Raw genomic sequence first — 26805 nt, 5'->3', positions numbered from 1 at the left:
GAAAGATTACTTTAACTGTGTTACTACTTGAAAATAAAAAGCAATCTTTTCCAAAATTCCTTGTAATTATATATGTCCTATGTACTGTATATTAAAAATAAGTGTGAAAATTACACAACACTGAGCAGCTCTTCCAATAAAGTATAACACAGTTTCTGGTGCAAGTCAAATACAACTGGCCCATTTGAATAGCTCTTCATTACTCCTGCATGCAAAGTCCTGGTTATCAAGCAATAAGCTATATGTTAACCCTGGACAGTATCCAACAGGGCACTCATACCCCTATGAATTCTCTTCTGTCTCACAAACAGCCCCCACCACTTGCACAAAGGCAAATTAGCACTTTGGGGGTCAACCCAAACTGAGAAATGCTTGCCTTTTCAAACTTGCTTGGCCAATAATTACCACCTCTTTGTGAAATATTTAGGTGTCTATATTGATCTATTCCATCAAACATTTTACTGTTTGGTATATGACAGATAGATACTATCTTAGTAATCTGTCTTCCTGTTTTTGCAGCATTTGCATTTTACAAGATTGCCCCTGACAAAGGAATTGTGTCTTTGGAATGTGTTGGGCTCATATAAACAAGTTTTCCCTTGGCACCTTTGGAAACATTTTCCTTCATCTCAGGTGCCCCCCTTCTCTTATTGTTCTTCCAAATGCTGCTTTGTTTATCAAGCGATAAACTGAACTAAACATTACTCCTAACAATTTCTGACTCTGCTAAATAGTTAAGTACCCATATTGATCTATTATGCATTTTACTGCTTGATGTAGTGAATGTAACAAAAAAGAAAATCTTCATAATACTTGTAAAAATAACTGTCAGCCTTTATTTTAGACGATTAACTAGTGTAGGATTTTTGTTGGTTCATGGATTTGCAGCAAAACAGGAGACAGTAAAGTGAAGGTCATTCAGAGGCTAAACCACACTCCATTCCTCTCAAGTGTATATTATAGAATGTCATTTTCCTCAGCAATGGTATCTGTGGAGACCAGCTACTTTTTAGAATCACACATTTGGTTTTATTCACATATCGGTATGTCTGGACATATTTACCCTTGCTTTATGTTCGGTTGCTGCCTTGATTTATACTAATGTTATGTGATCTCCCTTTCTCTCTTCAGTTTAATAACCAGTTTTTATTGTGTTTTGATTTTCAGTCCCGTCTTTTACCTTCACACCAACAGGTATATATTTGCACTTTTCCCTTGACAGTTTGGCATGTGCCTGTGTGACTTTCTCTTTTCCATCTTCCTTTATATAACCAGGCACAATGTTATGCAGTATGGAGTCTCAACTATGTTAATTAAAGTGGTGTATCCTCATTTATAGTGCCCTTTATCCTGTTTTATAGATACAGCACTGGTATTTGAAGTGTGAGTTTTTATATTGTTTGGAAGGCTTTATGTCATTCTATAGCCTTCCATGGCAATTTATGATATGGTTGTTTTTCACTAATTCTGTTGGTTTCCATTATTGGAAAGTTGTCTACAAACATGGTGCTCATTAAAAAAATGCTCTTTGGAAATACAAGGGATGCTTCATAAAGGAAGGGAATATTCATTTCTACCAAACCTTCATAGATCATTGCTTAGTACTTAGAACAGAAAGTCATCTGTTCTTATAACAGAAACTCATCTGAGGTGGTGGGGGATATTCATGACTGATCTCAGGTGTTCTCTGTCAGTGCTGGAACTTTTCCTCTTCTGAAATCATCATGTTCTAGTGATTGCCAGTAGCACAGAAGATTTGTAAAGCAAAGTAATCCTGGCATTATATTATAATATTGTCCTATCTGAATTTTAGCATTGGTTATTATACGTTGCCTGCATTGACTACACTGATCATGAACTATGCAAACTAAATGTCTGCCAGTTAATATTGAGTATCCACAGCAATAACCAAAAATTAACTGATGACTGTACAACTCCCTATAAGATTTGCTTTTTTTCCAGAATAGCACATCTCTGCAGAAGGTCGTGATTGTAAAAATTACCTTAACAAGTAGACAAGCATTCTCTATAACATTTTATCATAACTATAAGAGTCTAAGTACTTTTCAGTTAAATTGTTTACTTACTCTGAATCAGATACTGATTTTCTCAATGGAGAGACTAAGGTGTTCAAAATCCCCTAAGAAGGAAAAACTACAACAGATCCATTCAGTTTTATCAACATCTTTCTGATCCTTAGACATAAGTATTATGTAACTTTTAAAAAGCATTTTGTACCTAGTTTCTCATTTAATTTCAATGTCATCTGAAAACTGTATGAGTATTAGTCTACACCAGGGGTTGCCAACCTTTTTGGACCTGTAGGCACATTTGAGAATTTGTATGCACCACAGCAAAATAGCTCACATGGAGGATGTGACTAGTCATACAATAGCTACTCATGGGTGTCTAACTAATCAAAAGAGGGGTGTGAGAAGACAAATAGTGAGATTTAGAGCCTTGAATGAGGGGAAATAGCAAAACAAAAGAGTAGAGTGGAAAGAAAGAATGAGACTAGGAAAGGCAGAAGAAACATCAAGAGGAAGGAGGAAAGACAAATGGAGTGTGGAGTCTAGGATTGGAAAGAGACAGCAAGATAAACAAGGTAGCTGTAGGGGACCAAGGCTAATAGCTAGGAAGGGAGAAAAGGGTTAGGGGCAAGGAAGGGAGAAAAATGATGAGGAAATAATGCCCAAAGGCTGTGAGTGGCCAGGAAAAGAGAGCAAAAGGGGAAAGGTCTGCAGGGGTGGAAGAAGACTGGGTGGGTCTAGGAAGTAACTCTTTCTTTCTTTCCTGCTAAGCAGCTGATCAGCTACAGGTCCAGGAAAAGGCAGGGGAAGCTGGTGACCTAATGTTTTCCAAGGGTTTTTTAAAAAGTAAAAGTCACTTTTGAATGAAACAGGACTCCCAACAGAGTGCCGCTGAAGGCCCCAGTAGATCCCATGCTGAATATCTCTGGTCTATACTTACTCATATTGTTCTCAGATTCCCTGTTTTCAGTCCCTGGGTTCTGCAGAGAAGAGAGAAATACATTGATTTAGTTAAATGATTAGCATTGCTAACATTTATTAACTTTAAACATGTTTTGGTTCATTGTCACATTTCATACAAGAGAGAAGTATTTTAAAATATAAAGAATAAAATGTTCGGATCAATGCTTGGCGTAGCAAGTGATAGCCGCACAACAGACAACAGGAAGATTGGCAAGAAGTTGTTAGAAATGCAGGCTATATTTAAAATTCAAAACTTTTCTGTTCCATACTTCAGATTCCAAGTAGTTTTGTTCTGCTGAATTTAAATGGTTAGCAGTCCCTCATCTTTAACAGAGCTTTCAGCAAAAGGCCCAGTACCACTGGCTGCTACATTTTAATCCTGTTATTGTAATCACTGCAAGCAGTTATCTCTGCCTTGCAGCCCCCACTTTGGAGTTCTTCTAAGGAGAAGAATTTGGCTGCCTTTTAAAACACATTCCTAGTTTGGGAAATGCATAGCTGTAGAATCCATAGTCATGTATACTGCAGCTAATTTTCTTAGCCCTTTGCATAACCTCAGAGAAGAAGATAAAAGTACAGCAAGTTTATTTGGAGCTGTGCCCACTGAAAAACAGATTTTCAGGCAATAGTCTTTAAAAAATACTTCCCTGCTTGTAAATAGATCTAGAAATATTTGGAAACATTTACATCTTTATTTCACATTCAATTTTGTAAAATTCAAGGCATACAGCAAACATTGGTGCCCCTAAACAATTTCTAAGTTTTGCCTTATTTAATAGATAAAGATATTCTAAAACTGTTGTGGAAATTGGGTGATACTATGATATGCTTAAGTACTGCATATATAATATAGCTTAAGACTGCAGTGATATTTTAGGTTGCACTGTGATGGTTTATAGTTAGGTACTATGTATATAATATGCATATATGGGCTTGCTTAAGAAATAACTGCTGTAAAAACAATTTGGTGACAAGGAAAAAAATGAAAATAGCAATTTATGTGGGTTGCTTTTTAAAAAGCAGGTTGAACACATTAAATAATAATAGTTTTGTTGTTTTTCTAAATTTTATATTTTAGTAACATATCAAAGAGGCGGAGAAGCTGTAAGCAGCGGAGGCAGGTAATAATGTGTGTCTTTCTGGTTCCAACATAACTACTTCAAGTATATGGGCAAAAATGCATCTCAGAAAACAAACAGCAGAGGGAGTACTTTAACTTCAAACTACATGTTTTGCTGAAATAAAGGATGATTAAAGAGAATGAAAATAGCTAAATTGTGGCATTCGGAGACATAAAATGTAAAGAAAAAAGCAAATAATTGAAAAATATGCTATGAATGCAGTTGACAGTTATGCACTTTTTGAAAAACAAGAACAAGATTGACTATTACTTCCTGGAAAAGTATAAAGAAAAATGACAGATAAATGGTGCTACTATGTTTGAAACAAACGCAATGCCATTTTTATGTCAATAATTCTCATACAAATGCTACTTGTGTTTCGCTGAAGGCTTTTTATAAGCACACTCGAACATGCAAGCAACATGGGTACAAGGAACGACATAAATTAGTATTTACTATAGTACTAGCAACGCCAACAGCCTGTGGATGTCAGGCAGAATTTTTTTCCTAGCCATGTGCTACCTATTTAACATAGTTGAAAATGCCAAGGAAAAACCCAAGATATGTCATGTGCAGGACATGTGCTCTACAGCCCCATTCAAGTCATGCTAGATTCATTCTTCTAAACAAATCAGCCCTGTAAATAACCTTCCTAAAGTTACTAGCCAGGAATAAATGCTGCCCTGCTGGGTCTGCCAGAAGAGAACTGTATTTGTTTGCAGGGCACAGAGAAAGGATTTTCTACTTTTTCTCTGATTTATTTATTTATTTATTTATTTATTTATTTATTTAAGAGACTTCTATGCTGCCCCATTCGCCGAAGCCTCTGGGCGGCTCACATCCATAAATAAACTTCCATAGAATAACATAAATTAACAGTATAAATTAAGTCACTCTGTACTATGCACAGAGATGGGAGGAAACCCTCTATTTCTTCTCTCCCATCCTGCTTACTCATATACATAGAGCTCCATACATTCACCTGCGTGAAGTTTCTGATAACCTACAGTGCTGACCCAAACATTCTTTAAAACAATCCTGAACAGAGTCACGAACTTGCATCCACTTCGCTGAACTGTACAGTAGTAGTCCTGGCACTTATAATACCGTAGTTCAGAAGTAACAAACTAGTTTCTTGTTGCATGAGTCAACATGAAATAATCCTCATGATTATATATTTCCCCTTTTCCCCTTCATATACTATAATTGAATCCCTCCCTTCCTGGTTTGCAGCAAAATGGACTGCAGTAAACTCCCCCCAAAATCATGGATTTATCTCAGGTCAAGGTCATCATGGGCCATTTCTTCACCCAGTGCTTCCACCACCTATGGGAAAGCTGCTTCTTCATCAAGCAGTCCCACCTATGGGGTTTCTTATTCACAGCAAATGCTTATATTTTGAAGCATAAGACACTGACAATTCTTAAGGATTCAAGAGACACCACTGCTGCTGTGAATGTCCTAGGGCACAATCCCATGGTCCTACAGACTTGGAGCTGGGACTCCAAATACCATGGTCCTTCCCCTTCCCTGTCACAACTGGTGCAGAAAGAACCCTGTCAGCGTCCTCTAAGAGGTCAGGAAGCATCCACAGAGAAAAAGAAAATGTGGGTGCTAGAGAGCAAAGGAGGGAAAAGGCTGGGGCTGATAGGTTATGCCACATTCAAACTGTGAACCAGTCACTTTGCTTGCCTCTCCCTCCATGGTGCTTCATCTAGTCAGCTAAAAACAGGGTCAGTCATGGACGCTCAGCCTAACATACCTCATGGCATTGCCTTGAGGATAAAATGAAGATGAGGATTAGAAAAGCCCTTTTGTGTTCCTTGCAGAAAAAAGGAAGGATATAAATACAATAAATTAGTAAGAAATTGTTAGAATTAGAAGTATTATCCATGGTAAGTCACCAGAAACAATTTTCCATGGTGAGTTGCACAAAATGTTCCATGCATATCCTTTGGACACCTTGTGGAAGATAGCTGATTCCTTCATCTCCTCTTGTAAATATTTGGCTTGTCAAGCTTTTATGTCACTCCCTGTTCCTCCAATTGTACTATTGGACTTGGGTCCATGAAAACCTACTTCTTCTGAACTGATTAATTTAGAAAACTGTTTTTGCATGTCCTTTGACCTTATCCCTGTAGTATGTGTTTTATACCGGTGAGTTCCAGTTTCTTCAGGGAGGGAAATAAGACATGGCATAGCTTTTACAGATAACCACAAGAGATGCCTTGCTGTTTCAAATGCCATGTATATGGTTTCTATTCCTGCAGGAAAAAAATGTGTTATAAATAGCTTCTGTGCTCTGCAGTGTATGCTTGCTAGTCATGCCCTTGTAGCTGCAGCAATGGAACTCATAGTAAACACTTGCCTGTAGGAAGCTGTTTTTATGTGCCTTACAGGAAGGGATATAGAAGTACACAGAAAGAGACAGTACAGCAGTTACAGATGGGTCAAGAGAGATGCTGGCTCAAGCTTGGTTTTAAAGATTTTTCTCTGCTACCATCACAGAGTACTTATTTTTGCAACATTTTATAATCCATTATTCATTGCTTTGAATAATAGTATTCACTTCATATTTATATGGGCGGATAAATCCCAAAGGCATATAAATGCCTAGTTATCTGTTTCACTTGTTATCCTGATGGCAAATCATGCAACAGAAGCCGCTCTGTTAAATGGAAGGATGCTTACATAGAGTGCAAATGTAACACACATACATACAAACATATACTGAATGTTTTAAGCTTTTGTCCACTGAGTGCTGGATCCTTTGCAAGTAGTTGCTGATCCATCTCAATTTCACATATAAAAGTGTCGGCATAGGTATGACTGTGAAAATCTATACTTTAGAATTGGTGACTAGTATTTTTATTTATAACATGTCAAACATGTCTGTCAAATATATATCTAGATCTTTATTTACCGAACTATAACTTTATTTACTTTCATTTATATTGACAGCTATGTTTCTTACAACAGATTGCTTTCACACAGGCAAGAGAATAGAAGTTTGTATTAGTAGAGATGAGAGATGACCAGAGCATGGACTATACCTGTTTTATCCAAGGAAGATTTTTGCATGAATGCCATGATCTGCCAGAAGATTATGGGGAACAAAGGGGACAAAAGCTTCATAGATGATAATGACTTCACAGGATAGATTGAGTAACCAGGGCAAGGGAGGCTTAGGAGGAAAGATGAGCATGGCATAGGAGTGAGGATTATGTTGAAAGAAAATAATGCATAGTGATAATGAAATACTAGAACACTTAAGCATAAGAGAGTATGTGTTGTTGCAACCATGGGCTGATATATTGTTTTATTAATCTATTAAATATATAAATTGTATGCAAGCCACATAGCATGAAGGAAAAATACAACTTTTTTAAAAAAAATGGAAGAAATAATAGAATAGAAAATTGTAAAAGATGTGAAAGTGCTATGCATTCCAGTGATTCATTTCTAAATAACTAAGGGAAAAAAGCAAATTTGACCTGATAAACGCCCCATACAAAACTAGTTCCAAATGTGTAGGATCATCAGTGACCATCTCCCTGCTTCACACATAATGAGTGTTACAACATCCAGTGAAGGAACTGAGACAGAGCTTCACCAGCGGATCACAAGAAACAAGGAGAAGCTCATGCAGCAAGTTTGTGGATATTACTTTGAAGCACTCCCTATGGCAGCTGTTTCCATTTAGCAAGCTATGCATATTCCCAGGACTGCTATGAGGGCTAAGCACCTTTATTTTTTTAAAGCACAGAAAAGTAATTTATGAAAGTGCTACTTGTTATGCTTACTACTCTGTCTTTTGAAGGCCAGGTCTTTTAAACATCAATGAACCTGCTACTCAGCCATGGCTTGCTGATACATGGCCTAATACTGGGAATAATCACAATGACTGCTCTATTAACTGCTGTACATCAGGCAATGGAAACAGTGACAGCAACCTCACTACCTATAGTCGGCCAGGTAAATGTTGTTTAATACTAAAAGACTTTCTTTGAATTCCTTTTGTGTTGCCTTCTGCCTGTTTGCACCCTGTACTGGCTCAGGCCTACCATGGCTGAAAGTTAGCCTATTTCCATGTATTATTTCTATGTATTATTTTGGAGCATGGCAGGTTCATGCATGCTAGATCAGTGGGTCCTTAACATGACATCCAGGCCCCTCCGGTGGTGCTCCCAAAGCTCTTCATCTCTTTCCCTCTTCAAAAACGAAAAAACCCTTTAAAGAGAGACAGAGAGATGTTAGGATCCCAGGTTCAGCTTTTTGGTCCTGAACCTGCTAGTCACTGACCAGCTGTTCAGTAGACAGGAAGAGAAAGCAAAGTAAACTAATAGAGGACAGAGGGGAAACTAGACTAGAGGATAGGAGGGGAAGAAACAGTGCGATAAAGAGGCTGAGGGAAGACAAATAAGCTAGAGAATGGAAGTGGAGAGAAAGAGGGAAATAAGGAGGTCAGTGAGAGAGAAAGAGCAAGGCTAGAAGCTAAAAAGATAAACAATTAGGGATGGAGAAGGGACAAAATAGTGAGGAAAGGGTTAGAGAGAAGGGTAGAGGAATAGTAAAGCTAGAAACTAGGAGTCAGGAGATGAAGGGGCAAGATCTGTAGGAACATAAGAGGATTGGGTAGCACAAAAAAAGGTAACTTTTTTCATTTCCCTCACCCTCCCAGCCTCTAACCTCACTATTCCTCTCCCACACCTCCACCTCTTGACTAATCAGGCCCCACAGGAGCCATTACATGACTAGCTACATCTTCCATGGGAGCTATTTGTGGTTCAGTGTCTCAAATTCCCAGATGTGTCTGTAAAGGCTAGGGACTCCGTTCTACAGCCTTTGCATATTCCTGATTCTTGCTCAAGTATGATAATGCAAAATTTAGCATTTCTGACTGACTTCTTGAGTATAGTAGATTCAATGTGATATTGAAAGTGATGATAGATATTCAATATATTCCTACATTTTTTACAGAGATGTTCCACAAACAAGTTTATTACTATGCCTCATTTCTTTGGATTGCAAGCTGTTATCTCACTTACATGCATTCTGGCAGAACTAGACACTTTTGTGTTTTGTTCTGAAAAATCTTTAATTGATGTATGGATTGAAATTCTGGATAAGTTACAAAATCACTTATATTTATGGATCTTGAATCTACAGTCTTGTGCTACAGGTTTCCCTTAGATATAAATGCCTTTCAGACTAAAGGTTGTATCCAATGTTAGTCCTATTAACAGTAGACCAGCAACCCTACATACAATGCCAAAAGAGCAGTAGTTTGCTGCAATGAATGCATTAAAATATGCACTGTAACTGAATATAATTGGGGTTTTTTTTCTTCCTGATGTGGATAGCTGATTGTATAGCAAATTACAACAATCAGCTAGAAAACAAGCAAACAAACTTGATGCTTCCTGAGTCAACAGTTTATGGCGATGTGGATTTAAGTAACAAGATCAATGAAATGAAAACTTTCAATAGCCCAAATCTAAAAGATGGAAGATTTGTCAACCAGCCAGGACAGCCTACACCTTATGCTACTACTCAGCTTATCCAGTCAAACATCAGCAATAATGTTAACAGCAGCAGTGGTGATTCAAATGAAAAACACTGGAAGCCATCTGCACAGCAGAAACAAGAGGTAGCACCTATTCAGTACAACATTATGGAACAAAACAAGTTAAACAAAGGTAAATTATTAGTAGCATTTTTTCTTCTCTATGCAATGGAAAATCCTTAAGTTTTATTTTTATTTTTCAGGTTCTCAGCTTGTATAAACAAAAAGAACTACCTATATTTCATTATGTTCAGTTCATCTTTGGATCTGATAATTGGTTACTGGAGTGTAGAACTTGTCAGGATGAACCAAACACGATGGTGCAATCTAAGCTTCTTTGTAGATTTAGAAATTCCCAATTAACAGTGTGAAAGAGTTAATTAGCACTACAATAATCTTCTAAGATTGAATTTATTCTAACAAAATAAGCAGCTGTATCTTAAAAGAGAATTAAATATATTTTCATATGTCTTTGTGCTTAATTTAAATTTAATAATAACAAATGAGTGATTGGTTGGTACTAAGACCACATCTTTAATTCATAAAGCAGATGTAAGGTGCAGGCATTGCACTCAATTTTTAAAATAGGTCACCCTTTTCTTCTAATGGTGAATGCAGGCTAATTAAACCTACATATCCCTGTATGACTGTAATGTTGCATATAAAATCTGTAAGATTGTATTGTGGATGATCCTAAAGATGGAAGCAGACTGATCTGATTACTTTTAGTCCTTTTTCTTTGCATTCACCATATTCCTTTCAGTTCTGGACTAAAATTGTTGCTCAGAGTCTGTAAGCTGAAAATAAATTCAGTGTTAACGTGAAACATGAGAAAGTGTTTTCTGTTGTTAAGGGAAGACTTCTCTAATGTAATGTGCAGGATACTAAGAAAGAAGTCCTGTTGTATCTTTCTAGTACTTCAGCTACTATGAGGTTTACTTTAATAACCAGATTTGCAAAATGTCAGTATGGGAGCTAGCTCTCTGTTCTATGTTTGAACTTCCTAAACATATTGTTGTAGCTCTTACTGTTACCTAGTGATATTGAAAAGGTAAAGGACGTGTTCCATTACAAAAGGTTGATTCAGTCTATTTACAACCTGACCTACTTATCCATAGAATGGTTCAGAGGCCACATAAATCTGACATGAATGTATAGCTGATGTTATAACTGTGATAGTTTTTAATTGTATTCTTGCCTTGCCTTTTACTGTATGGTTTATGAGATTTTTTTATAGTCTCAGAACTTAGATTTTCAAATTCAGGGAAAATGCTTCTAATCAATTAACACAGAGCTTGTATAACCATGCTCATGTATATTATACCTTTTTGTGTATATGTGTGTGCCCACATGTGTGCAATATAAACATAGACAAGTATATTAATGTATTATAGCTATATAACTGTACTATAGAATACCTTGATTAAATCACAGTCTGGATATAGTTCTGTGTACATGTTTTAGCATTTAGCCTCAACATAAACAGATGTTGCATACAGGACAATATAATGTAAAAGAACTGAACATATGTAAGAGAAAATAGTCTTATGTGCTAGGATTTATCCTCTTGACCTCTTTTCCTTTGTTCCATGTGTTACATTATCATTGTTTATCTATAACAAGTATGAACTGGCTTCTCTGTCTGTGTGTATGAGTGTGTGTGTGTAGGTTTTCTTATTTTCTAACCCAAAACTATCTTTCTGGCAATTTACCTCTAGCTTGGGTAACAAGAAATAACCATTTTGATGAATTCTGCACTGTGCTCCATCATTCCTATTTCACGTCCAATGGTTCTGTTTATGACTTCCTTTTATTTGTACCATGAAATGACAGTCAGATCCTGGTAACATTCCTGTACATTACTGATATTCTTCAGTAAAAATTCATCAGTTTATCTGATGAATATGTTACCCCTGTGAAAAAAGATACATTTTTTCAAATATTGGGTTGAAAAAAAGATAACTATAATTTAATTAAATGCTTATCCAAAGCTTTAGAGAGAGAATATAACTCTCTGTGTCACTGCCACTGCAACTAATGAGGCAGCATATCTCAAACAAAAGAATTCCTCATCAGTGCAGATTTTTGTAGGCCTGATGCATTCATTACTCTTATTTGTTATATATTAATGTTTATTTAATTACTTATAGCATTTTTATTCCCCCCTCCCACTGAGACGGATAGGAAGACATCCTACGCAATACAAACACACATACATAAGTACAAAACAAGAATATGAAATTAACTATATAGAACATTTGTTCAATTCAAACTGTGGATAGTTTCTTTCTTAACAAATACTGTGTTTAATTTTTGTTTTTGTTATTTATACTATTCATTTGCCACTGTTCAATTTGAAATCAGTGAGCATAACAATCACACACTTATTTAATAATTGTTCAGTTACATGTACTGTGATTTCACTTTTCCTTTTATATTCCTTTTATGTTTTATATTCCTTTTATATATATTCAGCTGGACATTTGGGTTTGTATTTATGGATTATGGAAAATCATGTGACTCTCCTCCTGCTCTGAACTGCAGCAAATTAGTACAATTTGCACATTGGGAGCTTAAGTAAAGTGGTGATGCTGTTAGTGAGTTTTATTCTTAATAAGATCATGTTACATGTCTAAGTTTTTCAAAGTTTTCTGGTAAAAGAAACAAACGTCTGGATTAAAACAAACTAGCAAAGCCCTTGTTTCATTTTGACTTGTTTCAGCTTGCCTCATCTTGTTTCTTCTTGTTTCTTCCTTTTTTTCCAGCAATATTAATCTGCATTCTAGTAAACTGGAAGTAACTAAATGTCCATGTTTTTGTGTGAAATACAATTGTTTTATTACACTTACAGATTACAGAGCAAATGACAATGCACCAACTATCCCATACAACCAAACCTATGATCAGAATACAGGTGGGTCTTATAATAGCTCAGATCGAGGAAGCAGCACATCTGGTGAGTATGAGTCTAGAGTATAAGACCTTCAGAAATACCTGAAATGATGTCATGCTGTCGCCATAGTTTGGTGGGCTAATTCAAAGTAGTACAGTTTCAGCTATTTGTAAATTTCATCTAAGTTTTGAACGGAGCTAAGCTAAAACTGTCACCTGAATTTCCAAAAAATCCAAAAAATCTGCACCTCCTATAGCACACCACATTTGTCACAGTGGGAATAGAATAGACGGCCAATCAGTCTGATTCCCAATGTAGTTCCTGCTCCATTAAGAGATGTGCAGATGCTCTCCTAATTTAAGTGTTTCCATACTACGTAGCAGTTTCAGTATAGTACTGTAACTCATGAAGTAGTGGCTCAGTGGCTATGCCATCATTCTTTACCCCTCCATTCATTGTAATGTCAGTGGGAGAGCTTCATTTACCATAGATTAAACTAATTGTCTGCTTAGAAGTCAGCATGCTGACTACACAGTCCCTGATTGTCTAGCAGCTAGCATAGTGAGGACATTAAAAAAAGGAAAAAAACCCAGCTGCATGCATATGGAGTGCATAGGAGAAAACTTAGGAGGACTCAATAAAGATTTCATAACTCCAGAAAACCTCTTTGTCGGCTCAAAAGTATTTTTCCTTGAAAATAGATGACTATGTTTCAAGGAATCCATTGTGGGTTTTATTTTATGGGGAGGTCATCTGATGTTTGACTTGTTCAAAAGATGGTCCAAAAAATCTGACTTCTTAAAGGGGTTAATATGTTGTTATAAGCAAACTCTGATTGATTGATTGATTGATTGATTTACTGGCTGTCTTGGAAAAGGGAAAAAGGGAACCAGCAGTGCTCAAAGGTTCCTTCCTATTACCTGGGGCATTCTGAGAACTAGGCTTCCATGGCAAGTACCACTTTCCTTGAGTGTTCCCACTTTTTCAGCTGCAGCAGTGATAAGGAACAATAAAAACTGTGGGAGAATGAAGGGTGATAAGTGAGGGAAGTAGTGAGTGAAAGTATATGTAGGGGAAATAATTTTAGTGAAGGAAAGTAGAAGTACCTTCTGGCCTTTGACAGATTATCTCCAGGCCAAGACTTAAACTGAACATTTTTAAATGTTACAGTAGATTGTGCACAATGTATGTGCACAAATACATTTAGACCCTGACACCCCCGCAGCATGCTTGTACTGTTGTAAAAGTTATTCTCAAGAATGACATGCACTGCAGTGCAAGAATCTGGACTTAGGAAAGATATTACAGAAACCCCAGTGCAAACTCAGAAGCATTTAAGTATGTACGTTTATCAATTAATAATTAAAATTAATTATTTTAAAAATAAATGTTATAAATAAGTAAGTAAGAGAACTAGTGCCTGAATTTGCTCTAACCCCCTCCCTCCCGATTCCTCTTCTTCTTCTTTTCTGCTTTGATTGTAAGTCTCAAGGCAAAGAGTGTTTTATTATCACTCTTTGTAAGCTGCTTTGGCTGAAGAACAGGCTAAACATTTCAAGTAAATAAATCTGTATAAAATGTTTCAACTGGTCTGGCTCTCAGAACATTCACCACTAGTTTATCATGCCTAGCAGTACACAATTCAGCAGTATTACACTCAAGTGCTGGTTTTCATTACTTCTCGTGTCAAATTTGTACTCTAAATACAACTGTACCTTTAGCCCTTTTTTCAAAGCTGCTCAAATAGCTAAAACTTGTACCTTTCTACCATAAACCATAGTTCTCTATGAAGAATATCTTGAAGCCATACTTTCTTTTGCTGCTTTTATTGTGGGTGTTATAGTTCTTCCAATAATTATTTTCAACTGCACCTGTCATTCAAAATAAATTTAAGAATTTCATTGTGCTCAAAACATTTCAGTGGACAAGTTCAAATTACTTCTATTAATTGACTTAATTCGACAGAGAAACTTTAGTGGATCATATCTTTTATCATATTTTGTATTAGGCACCAGCAATTAAATAAGAAAAAACACTACACAGAAAATATCTATAGCTCATTTGTTTTAGATGATAATCTATCATGCAATTAATAAATGTAGGGACATTGCTTTAATTGTATTACTTGCAAAAGTCATTTATGACTTTAATGTGTTTTAGCCATTCATTATTTCAAGTTATGAGCACTGTGTGTCAGTTGCATATTTCTTAAAATGCACTACAGCAGACTGTGTTACACACACACACACACAGTTCCCTTGGACGAAAGAAAAATCTTACATTTCATACATGGTCAGTTTTGGTGTCATTATAAAGATTCAGAGGCTTACTGAGTTCTGCATAAGTCAAAATCCATTGTAAGCTTTTTATGAAATATTCAATGTTCTTTCAAAGCCCCATACTTGCAATTTCTTAAATGGCTGTACTTTAAAGGACTGATCATCTATTTATTCCAAGGCTATGGTATACTGAAATAAATGAATTTCTTCACAGGGAGTCAAGGACACAAGAAGGGGGCTAGAACCCCTAAGGCAACAAAGCAGGCTGGTATGAACTGGGCAGATCTACTTCCACCCCCTCCCGTACATCCTCCTCCACATAGTAACAGTGAAGAATATAGTTTATCAGTTAATGAAAGGTAAGATAAAAGAACAATCATAACTGATGGATGAGAAATCTGGTTTGGGTGTGGGAATCTCTCAGATTTCCTTGGCTTGACTACCTGGATTCCACTTCACTTTTTCTCTGCCCTACGTCTGCCTTGTACTTAGCATTCACATGGAAATCCAACAGAAAGTGAGTTCATGAAGCCACCTTGCACACACACTGCCCTCACACCTCCACTCCCACTCTGCAAGTGGAGTTGTGCTTCCACACATATAATGGGACTGGGACTCAGAGGATCTGGGTTCTAGTCCCCGCTCAGCCATGGAGCCAACTGGGTGACTTTGGGCCAGTCACAGGCTCTCAGCCCAACCTACCTCACAGGGTTGTTGCTGTGGGGATAAGATGGAGGAGGAGATGTAAGCTGCCTTGAGCCCTTTGTAGGAAAAAGGCAGGATAGAAATCAATCAATAAATAAATAAAATAAACTTGCAGGCTTTGCGTATTTTGACAAATAATTCCATACTTTGCATATTTTGTGCAAAGAATCCACAGGCATTCCAGAATCTACGCAGATTTAATCTCAGCTTGGCTTGCTTCCTGGCTAGTGCCAAGCACAGGAGAGAAATCGCAGAAGCACAAAGGAGCCAGATTCCAGTCTGATCTTCACATTACTCTGATTTATAAGTAAATATTTTGTAAGCCCAATGATTTAAATTGCTAGAGAGAATGATCCTATGGCCCTTAGATGGCCATAGGATGTATTTTCCAATCTAAACTCAAAGACAGCCCTCTGATCTGGGAGCTAGAAAATCTGTATTCTGATCCCTCTCTTGCCTCACTCAGGTAACATGGAAAGAACCATGCCTCCTGCCTCTCCAAGGCTAAGTTGAGAAGGCATTCTAGGAGGCGGGGAGAGAAGTAGAATGCAGAGGCCAGTATATGACATATCCCACAGCCTCCTTTCCTTCCCTCGTGAGATGTCCCAGCTAGAAATGCAGAATAGAAGAAACAAGAGGCAAAGATCACTTCTGCTGTTGCTGCTTTATATAGGATCCAATTGAGCCCATAGTTAACTGAATTAAAAAATTTGAAAAAGAAGCAAAGTGTTCAGCCCAAACATATGTGAATGTGTTCTGTATTTATATTCTTAAATACATTTTTAGCTATGAACAGGAAAATCCATGTCCAGTACCACCAGCAAGAATGTATCTACAGCAGGATGAACTAGAGGAAGAGGAAGAAGATGAACGAGGTCCCACACCGCCAGTTCGAGGAGCAGCTTCATCTCCAGCAGCAGTGTCCTACAGCCATCAGTCCACTGCCACATTAACTCCTTCCCCACAAGAAGAACTCCAGCCTATGCTACAAGATTGCCAGGAGGAAATAGCCCACTTGCAACACCCACCAGATCGAAGGTATGTTAACCTAATATATTGAGAAGAAACTTTATTCAGTAATTCACTTCAGAAACGAATACAATGGGATATAAACACATCCCTGTTCCTGGACAGAGATATTCTGGCAACTATGATCAACATGCAACCTCAAGATTTGATTACTGCAATATAGTCTGTTTGCGGTTGCCCTTAAGGTTGGTTATTATTATTATTACATTTTTATACTGCCCATAGCCGAAGCTCTCTAGGCAGTTGACAGCAATAATCATAGAATCATACACTCAAGTCACCCATCCCACTTCTGCCCAGGCCTGACCCTGCTTAGCTTCCAAGATTAGGCAGGATCAGGCACTTCAGGCTGCATGGAAGCTGGTTGGGGACTGCAACTAGTATAGAATGTAGCAACTTAGGTGCTAAATGGGGTAGCTTGCTGCACAAATATTTCATCTGTGCTAAAGGATCCACACTGGTTGCTTGGCTGCTAGCTAAGTTTAAGCTGTTGATATTATTATGCAAAGCCCTATACAACTTGGGTTCAGATTATTAAAGGAATATTTTCCCCTGTCCCAACCACAAAGCCCACTTTGGTGTTCAGGATTTGACAGGACACAGAGAGATGTTTTCTTTGAAGTGGTGCCTGTCCTATAGAATTCTCTCTCCTTCAAAGCATGCATGTTTTCAGTGCTGACTTGCTGCATCTGTTTCCTTTGGTGTTCCTCCATGATCTACTACCATAATGATATGATTTTGTGCATGCTTGTCTTCTTTTTTTTTATTTTCTTATTTTTATTTCTTTATAAAATGCTTAAGATTGTTTCAAATGAGTAGCACAGTAAGGTGCTAATAACTAAAATATTAATTGATTTAACTTCTTATATGAGATATAAGATATACATGCTCTAATCTTGAGACTTTATGGTGCTTTTTATGTCACATCTTGACAGAATTAAGGATAGAAGTTTTATTGCTTCATTCTCATGGGCCATGGTATACCTAAGGGTAAATGTATACTTAGTCGTTTAATGTAAAATATCATGGTTAACTATTTACAATCCAGTAAAATTAATAGATAGACTCTATGGCTACTGAAAAGGCATGCATTGCTTTATGGATACTATGCCATTTAAGTTTTATGGTATGGCATATTTAGAACACTGCCAAATGTAGAGCTATGCCTTTCATTTTTTGGCACATCCAGTTAAAGCACAGGGAGGGGAGAGAAGGAGGCTTGACCACCAGTAGGTATTGGTATAGGGAAGGAGGTATTGATTCCAGCCTCCTTCCCTTCCTTTACCCCAGCAATGCCCCCTTTTTTCCCCTCCAAGGTTTATTTGCAGCCTTACTGGAGGCAGGCAGTGTGTTTTTTCTCACTTGACATGTGGAGTCCGAGCTCTAAAATTGCAGGATCTCAGAGCTGGGATACCAAGTAATCCTATGACTTCCCATACAACATTGGGAAGTGGTAGATCTATACCCTGAAATTATTAGTGGATTGGATCTTGTGAAATAAGAATTAAGAGGCTGGCACTTTAAAGGTAGAAAAACCACATGGAAGACTTTTTTAGAATTATGCACTGTGTTGAAAAAAATAAATAGAACAAATTCTCCTTTTCTGTTATATTAGAAAACAGGGCCATCTAATAAATTGATTGGCTTAGCTAGCTGGCTGCTTGACCACTGGGCATGGACTAGATAGATATCCAGCAAGGTATTCTTGCAATCTTAATAGCAAATACTTTTGACTGCTGTTTTTTCTTTTTTTAATTAATCTTCAGTCTGAAAAACAGCCAAAACAGCACTACATCTAAAATAAAAACATATAAAACTAAACATACAATTAAAATAGTATTAATTAAAAGGCAGATCAGGTCAACACTTGATAAACTATAACACGTACAAATTATAACTATAATTATATAGTTATAATTTTTCAATTTTTTTCAAATGCATGTTTTAAAAGCAACTGGAGTGGATATTTGTTGGCTAGATCAGTAGCAACTTGGATGCTGGTCATGATGAACAGTGGGATTTCCAGGGCCAAGCCTCTGAGTACCATTTATTGTGATGCAACAGAGCAGGAAGGCTGTAGCTTCCATGCTCTGGGTTGAACTTCCATATGAGTGAGCACTATCAGTCAATTCTAGGTAAGATAAACCTTTGCCTTGATCCATCAGAGTGCATATTATCTTTTAAATTAGGGATGTAGGAATTATTTGAAGCAGTATTTATGCATCCTGGTTCAAATAATTGCAAAAGACTTGAGGCTGGCAGAGCACCTACCTGATTCTGCATATAGCCATCTTGAGCTGCTCAACTTGCTATTCCTCTCCTATGCAAAAAGGCCACCTTCTAGAGAAAGGAGAGTAGGTAGAGAATGGTTCTAGCAATGACAGCACAAGAACAATCAACCTTTTTCCATTGGAAAAGAATTCCTGATTGTCATTCCTCCCCCACCATTTGCAAAAAGAATAGGAAAGCTTTGGTTGTTGATAGAAATAAAATTCATCATCATCATCATCTTGGGTACAGACATGAGACATACTTCTCTGTGGAGGGAGTTTCTTAATGGGAGTCTGAATAGTCTGAAAAATGTTCGCTCTTCTCATTTGAACAAACTGAAAAATGTGTCAACAATATGTCAAATATGTCAACAAATATGAGCTCCAAAATCTCTAGTTCTCCCATCTCTGTGAAAATCTTCCCTGCCTATTACACTCTACTTCTCTATCAAAATAAGTATTTTGCCTTGAGGAATGGCATTCAAGCCACACTGAGAATCCCATTGAAAGTTTGAGCATTCACTTCTTGAATTACACAGATGAATTAGGAGCAAACACAAGCAGTAATTGCCTGGTCATTCCCCATTTTAAAAAAATGGAGGGGAAACAGTACTAGCAATATGTCATGCTCCTTTATAAAACTATTCTCCTTTATAAATTAACTTATAGGAATAGCTATTTGTAAACCAAACTCAGATTTTGAAAGCATTGAATTCAGCAGAATATTTTATATATTGATTAAAGATCCAATTATGTCTGTAATTAAAGTGAATTGTTTTTCCTGTTTGTATAATTGTCAACCAGTTCCAGCAAAATAAAACATTAAAAATAGAATATCAACTATTAAATGGGTTTTGTGTGCACTATATAACATTGTTTTAACTACTTATTTGCTCACAGGCGTCAACCTGTGAGTCCTCCTCCACCTCCAAGGCCTATTTCTCCACCACATACGTATGGTTACATTTCGGGACCTCTTGTATCAGACATGGATACTGATGCACCAGAAGAGGAAGAGGATGAAGTGGACCTAGAAGTTGCCAAGATGCAAAACAGAAGGCTTCTTTTGCGTGGCCTTGAGCAGACCCCAGCCTCAAGTGTAGGAGATCTGGAGAGTTCTGTAACAGGTTCCATGATCAACGGATGGGGTTCAGCCTCAGAAGATGACAACATTTCAAGTGGACGGTCTAGTGTTAGCTCCTCAGATGGATCCTTTTTCACAGATGCAGATTTTGCACAGGCTGTTGCAGCAGCAGCAGAATATGCTGGTCTTAAAGTAGCAAGGCGTCACATGCAGGATGCTGTGGGAGGTGAGTTTGGTTCACAGCCATCTTATATTTGAGCAGGAATTTCAATTATCTATATGACAAGTTATAAAATGCCCTTAATGTCAATTAATCCTGGACTGTGGCTCTGTGAATCCTGGGCACACATTAAAATTGGACACCTAAAATGAAGATTAAAAAAAACTCCATTTAACACATAGCCATTGAAATGGAAGGCAGAAGACTACCCATCTAAAGAAGATTGGAAAGATAAACTAGCTGAATATGTACTAATGGCAAAACTAACTAGTTACATAAATATAAGACCTGCTGAAAAATTAATGATAAATGGAAAGGTTATTTTATAGAATTTACTTAATAGACTTTCTAAAAATGTCAATAGTGAGTTATAATTCTAATACAAAAGCTTTGTTGTTGTTTAAAATCAATGTAAAAGAAATGGAAAATAAATCAGTATTAAGAATTACAAATTAGAATAATCGCTTTATAAGTTTCAATTAAGTACTACTTAATTGAGTATATAAGAGATACCAATTACTGACTTTTTATAAAAAAAATTGATCTTGATATCATATGTAATATTAGTGTATGATCCCTTGGTATTCTTTTTCTGTATTCTCCTTTTTATTAAAAATAATTAAAAATGTAGCCATTTACAATCAAGAGATGGGTGCTGCAGAAAACCACCATACTTGATTTATTATTTTAGTTGTGCTTCATTTTCAACTCAGATGAGTACCCTTTTAAAGGAATACACAGGTATACGTGATTTTTCTACCTCCCACCCACTGTAAACAAATGGAGTAATTTCTCCATTTTTTTGCATAAGGAGCCAAGGCAATAAACTCCATCAAAAATGGCTGGGGGGGGGTGTGCAAAGTGAGTAATGGAAAGAGGTGGGCTTCATCTCTCCGCTACCTGATTTTAAGCAGAGGGACATTTTCCCTTTTGATTCAAGTGAGTGAAGGATCCCCCCAGCCTTCAAGCAGCTTCCTGTTCAGTTGAATAGGGAGCATAGCAAGTCTTCCCTGTCAGAAGATGGGTTACAGGAACCCAGCCCGCCCTAAGTCAATTTTTAGCAGGGCACAGCCCCACCTTGATCTATGGAAGTAAATAAAGAAATTGCTTTATACACTTACATGGAGATACTTGAAGGAATGAGGGTGTGGAGGTGGGTGGAGTTGGAGCCAGTGAGAAGGGAAAGGGGAGAAAAGAGGACTGAGAGAAGACCCACCTACTCCCATATAGTGGGTCCTCATGTACATAAAGAGAGAGAGAAGGGGGATACTCACCCCCTCACGCACATGCACACGCACACTCTTGCTGATTGCAGGCCCCATCCATCCTACCAGCCCAATCTATGGAATTCAAAATTCCAAGTGTATCCATGGTTCCAAAACTTTGGTGACTTCTATTGTAAGGTAATTTCTTCAGGGTCAGGATGTCTTTAAAAGCAACATCCAATTTAAATTATTTTTAGGATTATGAAAATCCCTAATAGTAAAACATGATAATCTGAATTCCCAGCCACCAAAAATGCATCATTGGTTCCTTTGGAGTTTTAGCACATCTCTTGAACATTTGAAATGTTAAGAAAAGTTCCAAGTTAACATCATCATATGTACACACATGTGTACACACTAAATAATCCTTAAATGCTGTTACATTTCAATCTGTGGCTAGTAAATGCCATTTTGAGAGCTGAGGAAAAAGAGTCTCAGCTTTGACCTTGGAAAAATGCTTTAAAGTTGGAGGTAGGACCTTGACTTCAAGGCACCTTCATTTCATCCTTGCAGCCACCACATTTCTTTCTGCAGTGGCTGCCGCTCTGGAATCAGTGCTGATATGGGAAGCATTTTATGGGGGCAGAAAGAAGTCATGTCCTTATGAGGAATCCTGGAAAAACTTCTGGCATTAAACACTTAAGATGGCTGAACTCAGCTGCCTAAATGTTTTGGGAGCTGAGCGAAGTCCAGAGGAACATCACTTCCGTGTTCCTCCCTCCTTCCATTGCATACCTGTACATTTTCTTTGGAGGGCCACAAGCTGCCAAACTGGACTGGGCTGTGAATAATGTTAATTACAGAACTATATGTTTATGCATAGACTGAGAATGTTATTATGGTGTCAAAGAAAGCAACAAACTGAAGTACTGTGAACCTGTTTATTTCTAGGCCGTAGACATTATCATGCTGCACATTGTCCAAGACCCACCAGTCCTGTTTCTACTGACAGCAACATGAGTGCTGCTGTAATTCAGAAGGTCCGACCTGCCAAAAAGCAAAAGCACCAGCAAGGACATCTGCGCAGAGAAGTCTACACAGATGGTAAGCACTGTCTTGAGATGTAAACTCTTCTAGTGTGCATACCATATTGCTGCACAAGTGGAAAGGAGTTGGTGTTTTCAGATACTGTACAATTTTATATAGCATATTGCAAACATCACTATTGTTTTCTAAAGATAGTGTCCTAAATTCTCCAGGACACACAGTCATAAAAAGTGCATTTGTTTTCTGTAATACCCTAATCAGCTATTAACTATCACTCTGTCTGAGAACAGGCACTGCAAATGGATACAACTGTGGAAAATAATGCATGCATGAGATTAAAATCTTCATTAAAATAAATCCTCCATAGTGTCATTTTTCCCATCACAGAAACAATTTAGCATTCAAATAGCAGGCAGCAAAATCATTGAATTTTAATTCTAACCATAGTATTGTTCCACGCGGTTACTTTGTGCACCAAAAGGCAAAATCTAATCATCTCCTCTCATGCCTTCACACACAATATCGACTCCTGCTGAAAAGGTAATGCTTGTATTCTCTAGGGAGTATAGAGGGATAATGCAAACATTGTGATGTTGTCTAGAGAGAGCCTTTAATGAAAATGCCTCAGGAGGGCCAGCTTTTATTAAACCACCACCTTTCAGTTTCATAAAACAACCAAAGGGCTTTGTTGGAAATTCATGTAAGATATATTCCCAAAGACTTACCCATCTTGTCAAGTTTTCTAAATTTGCTAAAAGGGGTGGGGGTGGCTACAGAGGCATCATTCCCCCACCTCCTGGTTCTCAACAACAACAATCTGATTAGGACTTTCATTACCAGTCAGAAATTTTTCAAAGAGGGGCATCATTTGCCATTATCATATGAAAGCCTAATATTATAGATACTTATCCAGGGTTACAAGAAGGGGTTTTCAAACCACTTCTCCCTGTGATTCCTGCCACTTGACAGAAAAATTTAATACAAAGCGCACAGCATGATGAGCAAAAGTAATTTTGCAATGAGTGGTTGTCCATGCTATTATCTGTACTTTATTCTGAGTATTTTCTCTCTAACATCTATCTGATATTAGACTACATTAAATACTGGCACGACACAATGCACCTGGGCCTCTTGGCTTCTGCCCAGACTTCCTTTGTCACTGAAACCAAACTATCAGAATATTATCTGATTTCAGGAGGTTATTAAAGCAGTTTTCTGCATGCTTATTTTTGTTTGTTCATTCATTTTTGTGTGTCAAGGGAGAATACATGATATAAATCCCGAAACTATACCAGGAAGTTTATGTTTATAGAACCCCTGTAATGGCCATTTGTAAAAATTTATAGCTGTCTTAACAGGTTTTATTAGTTTTGCGTGAGAGACCATGTATTAGAAATGACTTTTCATTAAACCCTTCTATGAAAACATCTGTGCTAGAATAGCAAAAAAGAAAAGGCGCTCCTTGTTGTTGTTTACAAAAGAACAGCAGACTGTAACTCTGAACAAAGTGCAGAGGCAAGGAGCAAATGGAAGAGTACCTGGCAGTCTTCATATTAGCAAAGCCAGAGATTCATTTTAAGTGTTGCACTAGCAAAAAAGTAGACTGAAGCCAAATTGTATAGTGGGTGTAAGGAATAGAACCTTTCAAAATCTGTAGTTGATCAGTACCTCAGCGCAGCTATGTTTATTTTCTTGTGAGACAGAAAAAGTTGTTCTGAAGCACAGGGTTGCAAAGCACTGGCCTGCAGCCCTAATCCAGCTGGATCTTCCTCACTCCCTGGAGGAATCCCCCCAGAGGGCTTCCCCTGTTATAATCCCCAGTGACACCCATGATATCATTCACCCCTGGTGGCTGGCGCTGTATCCTCCTTGTTGCATGCCTATGCTTGCCCCTGCCTGTGCCCATCTACAAAACAAAGGGGAACTAATTTTTAGGCAGGGTTCCTGGCATTTCTGGTGGTAGTGGAGAGAGCTGTGAAGGACTAGAAGTGACGGAGAGCATCAGGAAGCCAGCATGCACTGGGGGAACCTGCTGGAAATAATCTGAGGGGTGGGGTGAGGGTATATTTGCATATCTTGATGGTTGGGGACTGCATAAATAGCAACTGGGATCAGGAGGTCATTTAAATATAGATCTGAGTGTGGAAAATAAAAGATTCAGGCAAACAACGTCCTGTTAACAAAATTTATTTCAATTTTAAATTTGTTTGTTTTTCGATTTCTATCCTGCCTTTTTCCTACAAAGGGCTCAAGGCAGCTTACATCATTCTCCTCCTCCATCTCATCCCCACAACAGAGAAATAACTTTTGTCTTCACCTCGCAGTGCAATAGTCTCCTCTCCTTTCGGTTCCTCAAACACCAGTGCACTGTGGACACATAGGTCTTTGCTCTTACTGATCCAAAACTATTAGTTACTTGATTGTCTTCAAGTTGCCTGTTCCTTACCACTGTGATATCCTCTGGTCTGATCAGGTTCTGATCTTGACTTCCTAATCACACAAGTTACAAAACATCTCCCCTCCAAAACCACCATCTTTCTTTCCTTCTTCCTGTTCCCACCCTTACCTGTGTGCTCTCCTGCACACCTTCCATTTCCCCTAGTGACTGTTTCCATGGCAGTCCCCTTGTCAACATTACACTCACCTGGATTACTTTTCCCACAGAAAAGAAAGAGAAAGAGAGAGAGAGAGAGAGAGAGAGAGAGAGGATGAGGGGACTCTTTTTCAGGAGAGATCCTGAAAAAAACGGAGCACAGCTTTTTATTTGCTTACACTGAGGAGAAGGGAGGACAACGCATGTATGTTTGTATACACAGTGTTGCACATATGTGAGAATGAACAGAGGTGTGTGTGTGTGTGTGAGGGAGGGAGGGAGAAAATGAGAATCTGAGTTCAGATGGGAGAGAAAGAGGAAAGGAGATGGGAGAGATGGCATTGAGAAAGGGGGTAAAAAAATGTTGCCTTCTGTGGAATGGGTTTCTGTTGGTGCAGGTAAGTGTGGGTTGAAAGAGTTTATTAGCATGTTGAGGACTGATCTGACCTTTTCTTCTACTCAGTCTTTTGGGCAGGTTACTTTTCTTTACAGCTAGTCACCATTTCCCATGATAGGTATGTCCTGGATGGCACCCAGAACGGTTTCTTGAAATGCCAAGAACTGAACTAGGAATGTTCAGATGTGCTCTGCCACTCATTGGCCACCATCATTAACACAGCTGCATAAATGCTTAATATAGCATCCTATTGGGTTGCTTTCCTCAGAATCCACCCAATAGGATGCTGAAACAGACGTGTCTGATATAAGTCTGAGCAGAATGGCTGCAACTCAGTAGTAGGGTTCATAATTTTCATGCAGAAAGTTCCAAATTCAGTCCTGATATTTCCAGGTAAGTCAATGGAAGATTCCTATCTGGAAAATAAAAGGATTTTCACCTGGTGCTGAAAACTGAGCACAGATAGAGGCAGACGCATCTCCTTTAAAAAACATGTTCCAAAGACAGGATACCATCAATTACATTGATCAATTACAATTGATACATATGAATTGTATTTCCTTTTTAATTATTTATTTAAGGCAAGATATACTAATACCTATAAACATAGTTATGCATAGGCTTACATAAAGGTAGCCCAAATGTCCATGTATATATAAATTTTTAGGTTACACCTAAAGACTACCCATTCAAAAGCTAAAAGCATTTTAAAGTCTTTGGCCCATTGCATTATCAGAGGTGGCCATTTGTCCTTCTGTTATGCCTCACCACATAGTAATGCTAGTTTAATGGGTACTCAAGACAGAGACTTTCTGATAGCAGCACCTTGATTGTGGAAATTCTACTAAGGGAGGTAAGAGATGATGCAAAGACAATTCAACAAGCCTTTAGTACTATACAAGTGTCATGCTACGCTTTAATTTAGTTTTAATTCAACCCTCAAATTTCATTGGGTTGAATTGATTTGGCCTATAGGTCTTGGGTTTTAGACACATTTTAATTATTTTTATTGCACAGTGTCTCAAGTGTTTGGTATTATCAATTTAATGAAAACTGTATTATAAAACTAGAAAACCAGGCCCTATAGATTTGGAAGAGATTTGGTATAAAATAAGTTTATATTTGTAGATGAATGGGCCTTAAATTCAAGGACAAAACCTGATGCATACAGTCACAACACAGTCACAACCAATTCCCAAATGTTCTTACTGCAGGCCACACAGGTCAAATAATTCATTAAAGATACTCAGAATCAATACTGAACATTAAAATCTTAAGTCTGTATTTTTATACATACAAAAATAATTACTTATACTGCCCTTTTATAATTAAAAAATCACTAAAAAGCATAGTTTCCAGCCTCTCCTAACCTATTAATTTATACTTCAAGTATGAAAGTGAGC

At 37.7% G+C, this 26805-nt stretch overlaps 1 protein-coding gene across 1 annotated transcript in view; it reads left to right on the top strand.

Moving 5' to 3' along the window:
- Positions 1 to 26805, top strand: part of ROBO1 (roundabout guidance receptor 1) — a 321775-nt gene that overhangs the window by 277557 nt on the left and 17413 nt on the right. Inside the window, exons 19-27 of the mRNA XM_044441909.1 lie at positions 1168 to 1194; positions 4072 to 4114; positions 7935 to 8089; positions 9478 to 9813; positions 12532 to 12636; positions 15067 to 15211; positions 16344 to 16595; positions 19757 to 20166; positions 22317 to 22469. Of these exons, the coding sequence (XP_044297844.1) occupies positions 1168 to 1194; positions 4072 to 4114; positions 7935 to 8089; positions 9478 to 9813; positions 12532 to 12636; positions 15067 to 15211; positions 16344 to 16595; positions 19757 to 20166; positions 22317 to 22469 (1626 nt within the window). The remainder of the gene's footprint in view (positions 1 to 1167; positions 1195 to 4071; positions 4115 to 7934; positions 8090 to 9477; positions 9814 to 12531; positions 12637 to 15066; positions 15212 to 16343; positions 16596 to 19756; positions 20167 to 22316; positions 22470 to 26805) is intronic.

Source organism: Varanus komodoensis, unplaced genomic scaffold (assembly GCF_004798865.1).
Source record: "Varanus komodoensis strain SLA01 unplaced genomic scaffold, ASM479886v1 scaffold4, whole genome shotgun sequence".
Classification (NCBI taxonomy): domain Eukaryota; kingdom Metazoa; phylum Chordata; class Lepidosauria; order Squamata; family Varanidae; genus Varanus; species Varanus komodoensis.
The sequence above is the reverse complement of the archived record's forward strand: the minus strand, read 5'-3'. Positions and strand labels throughout refer to the sequence as shown.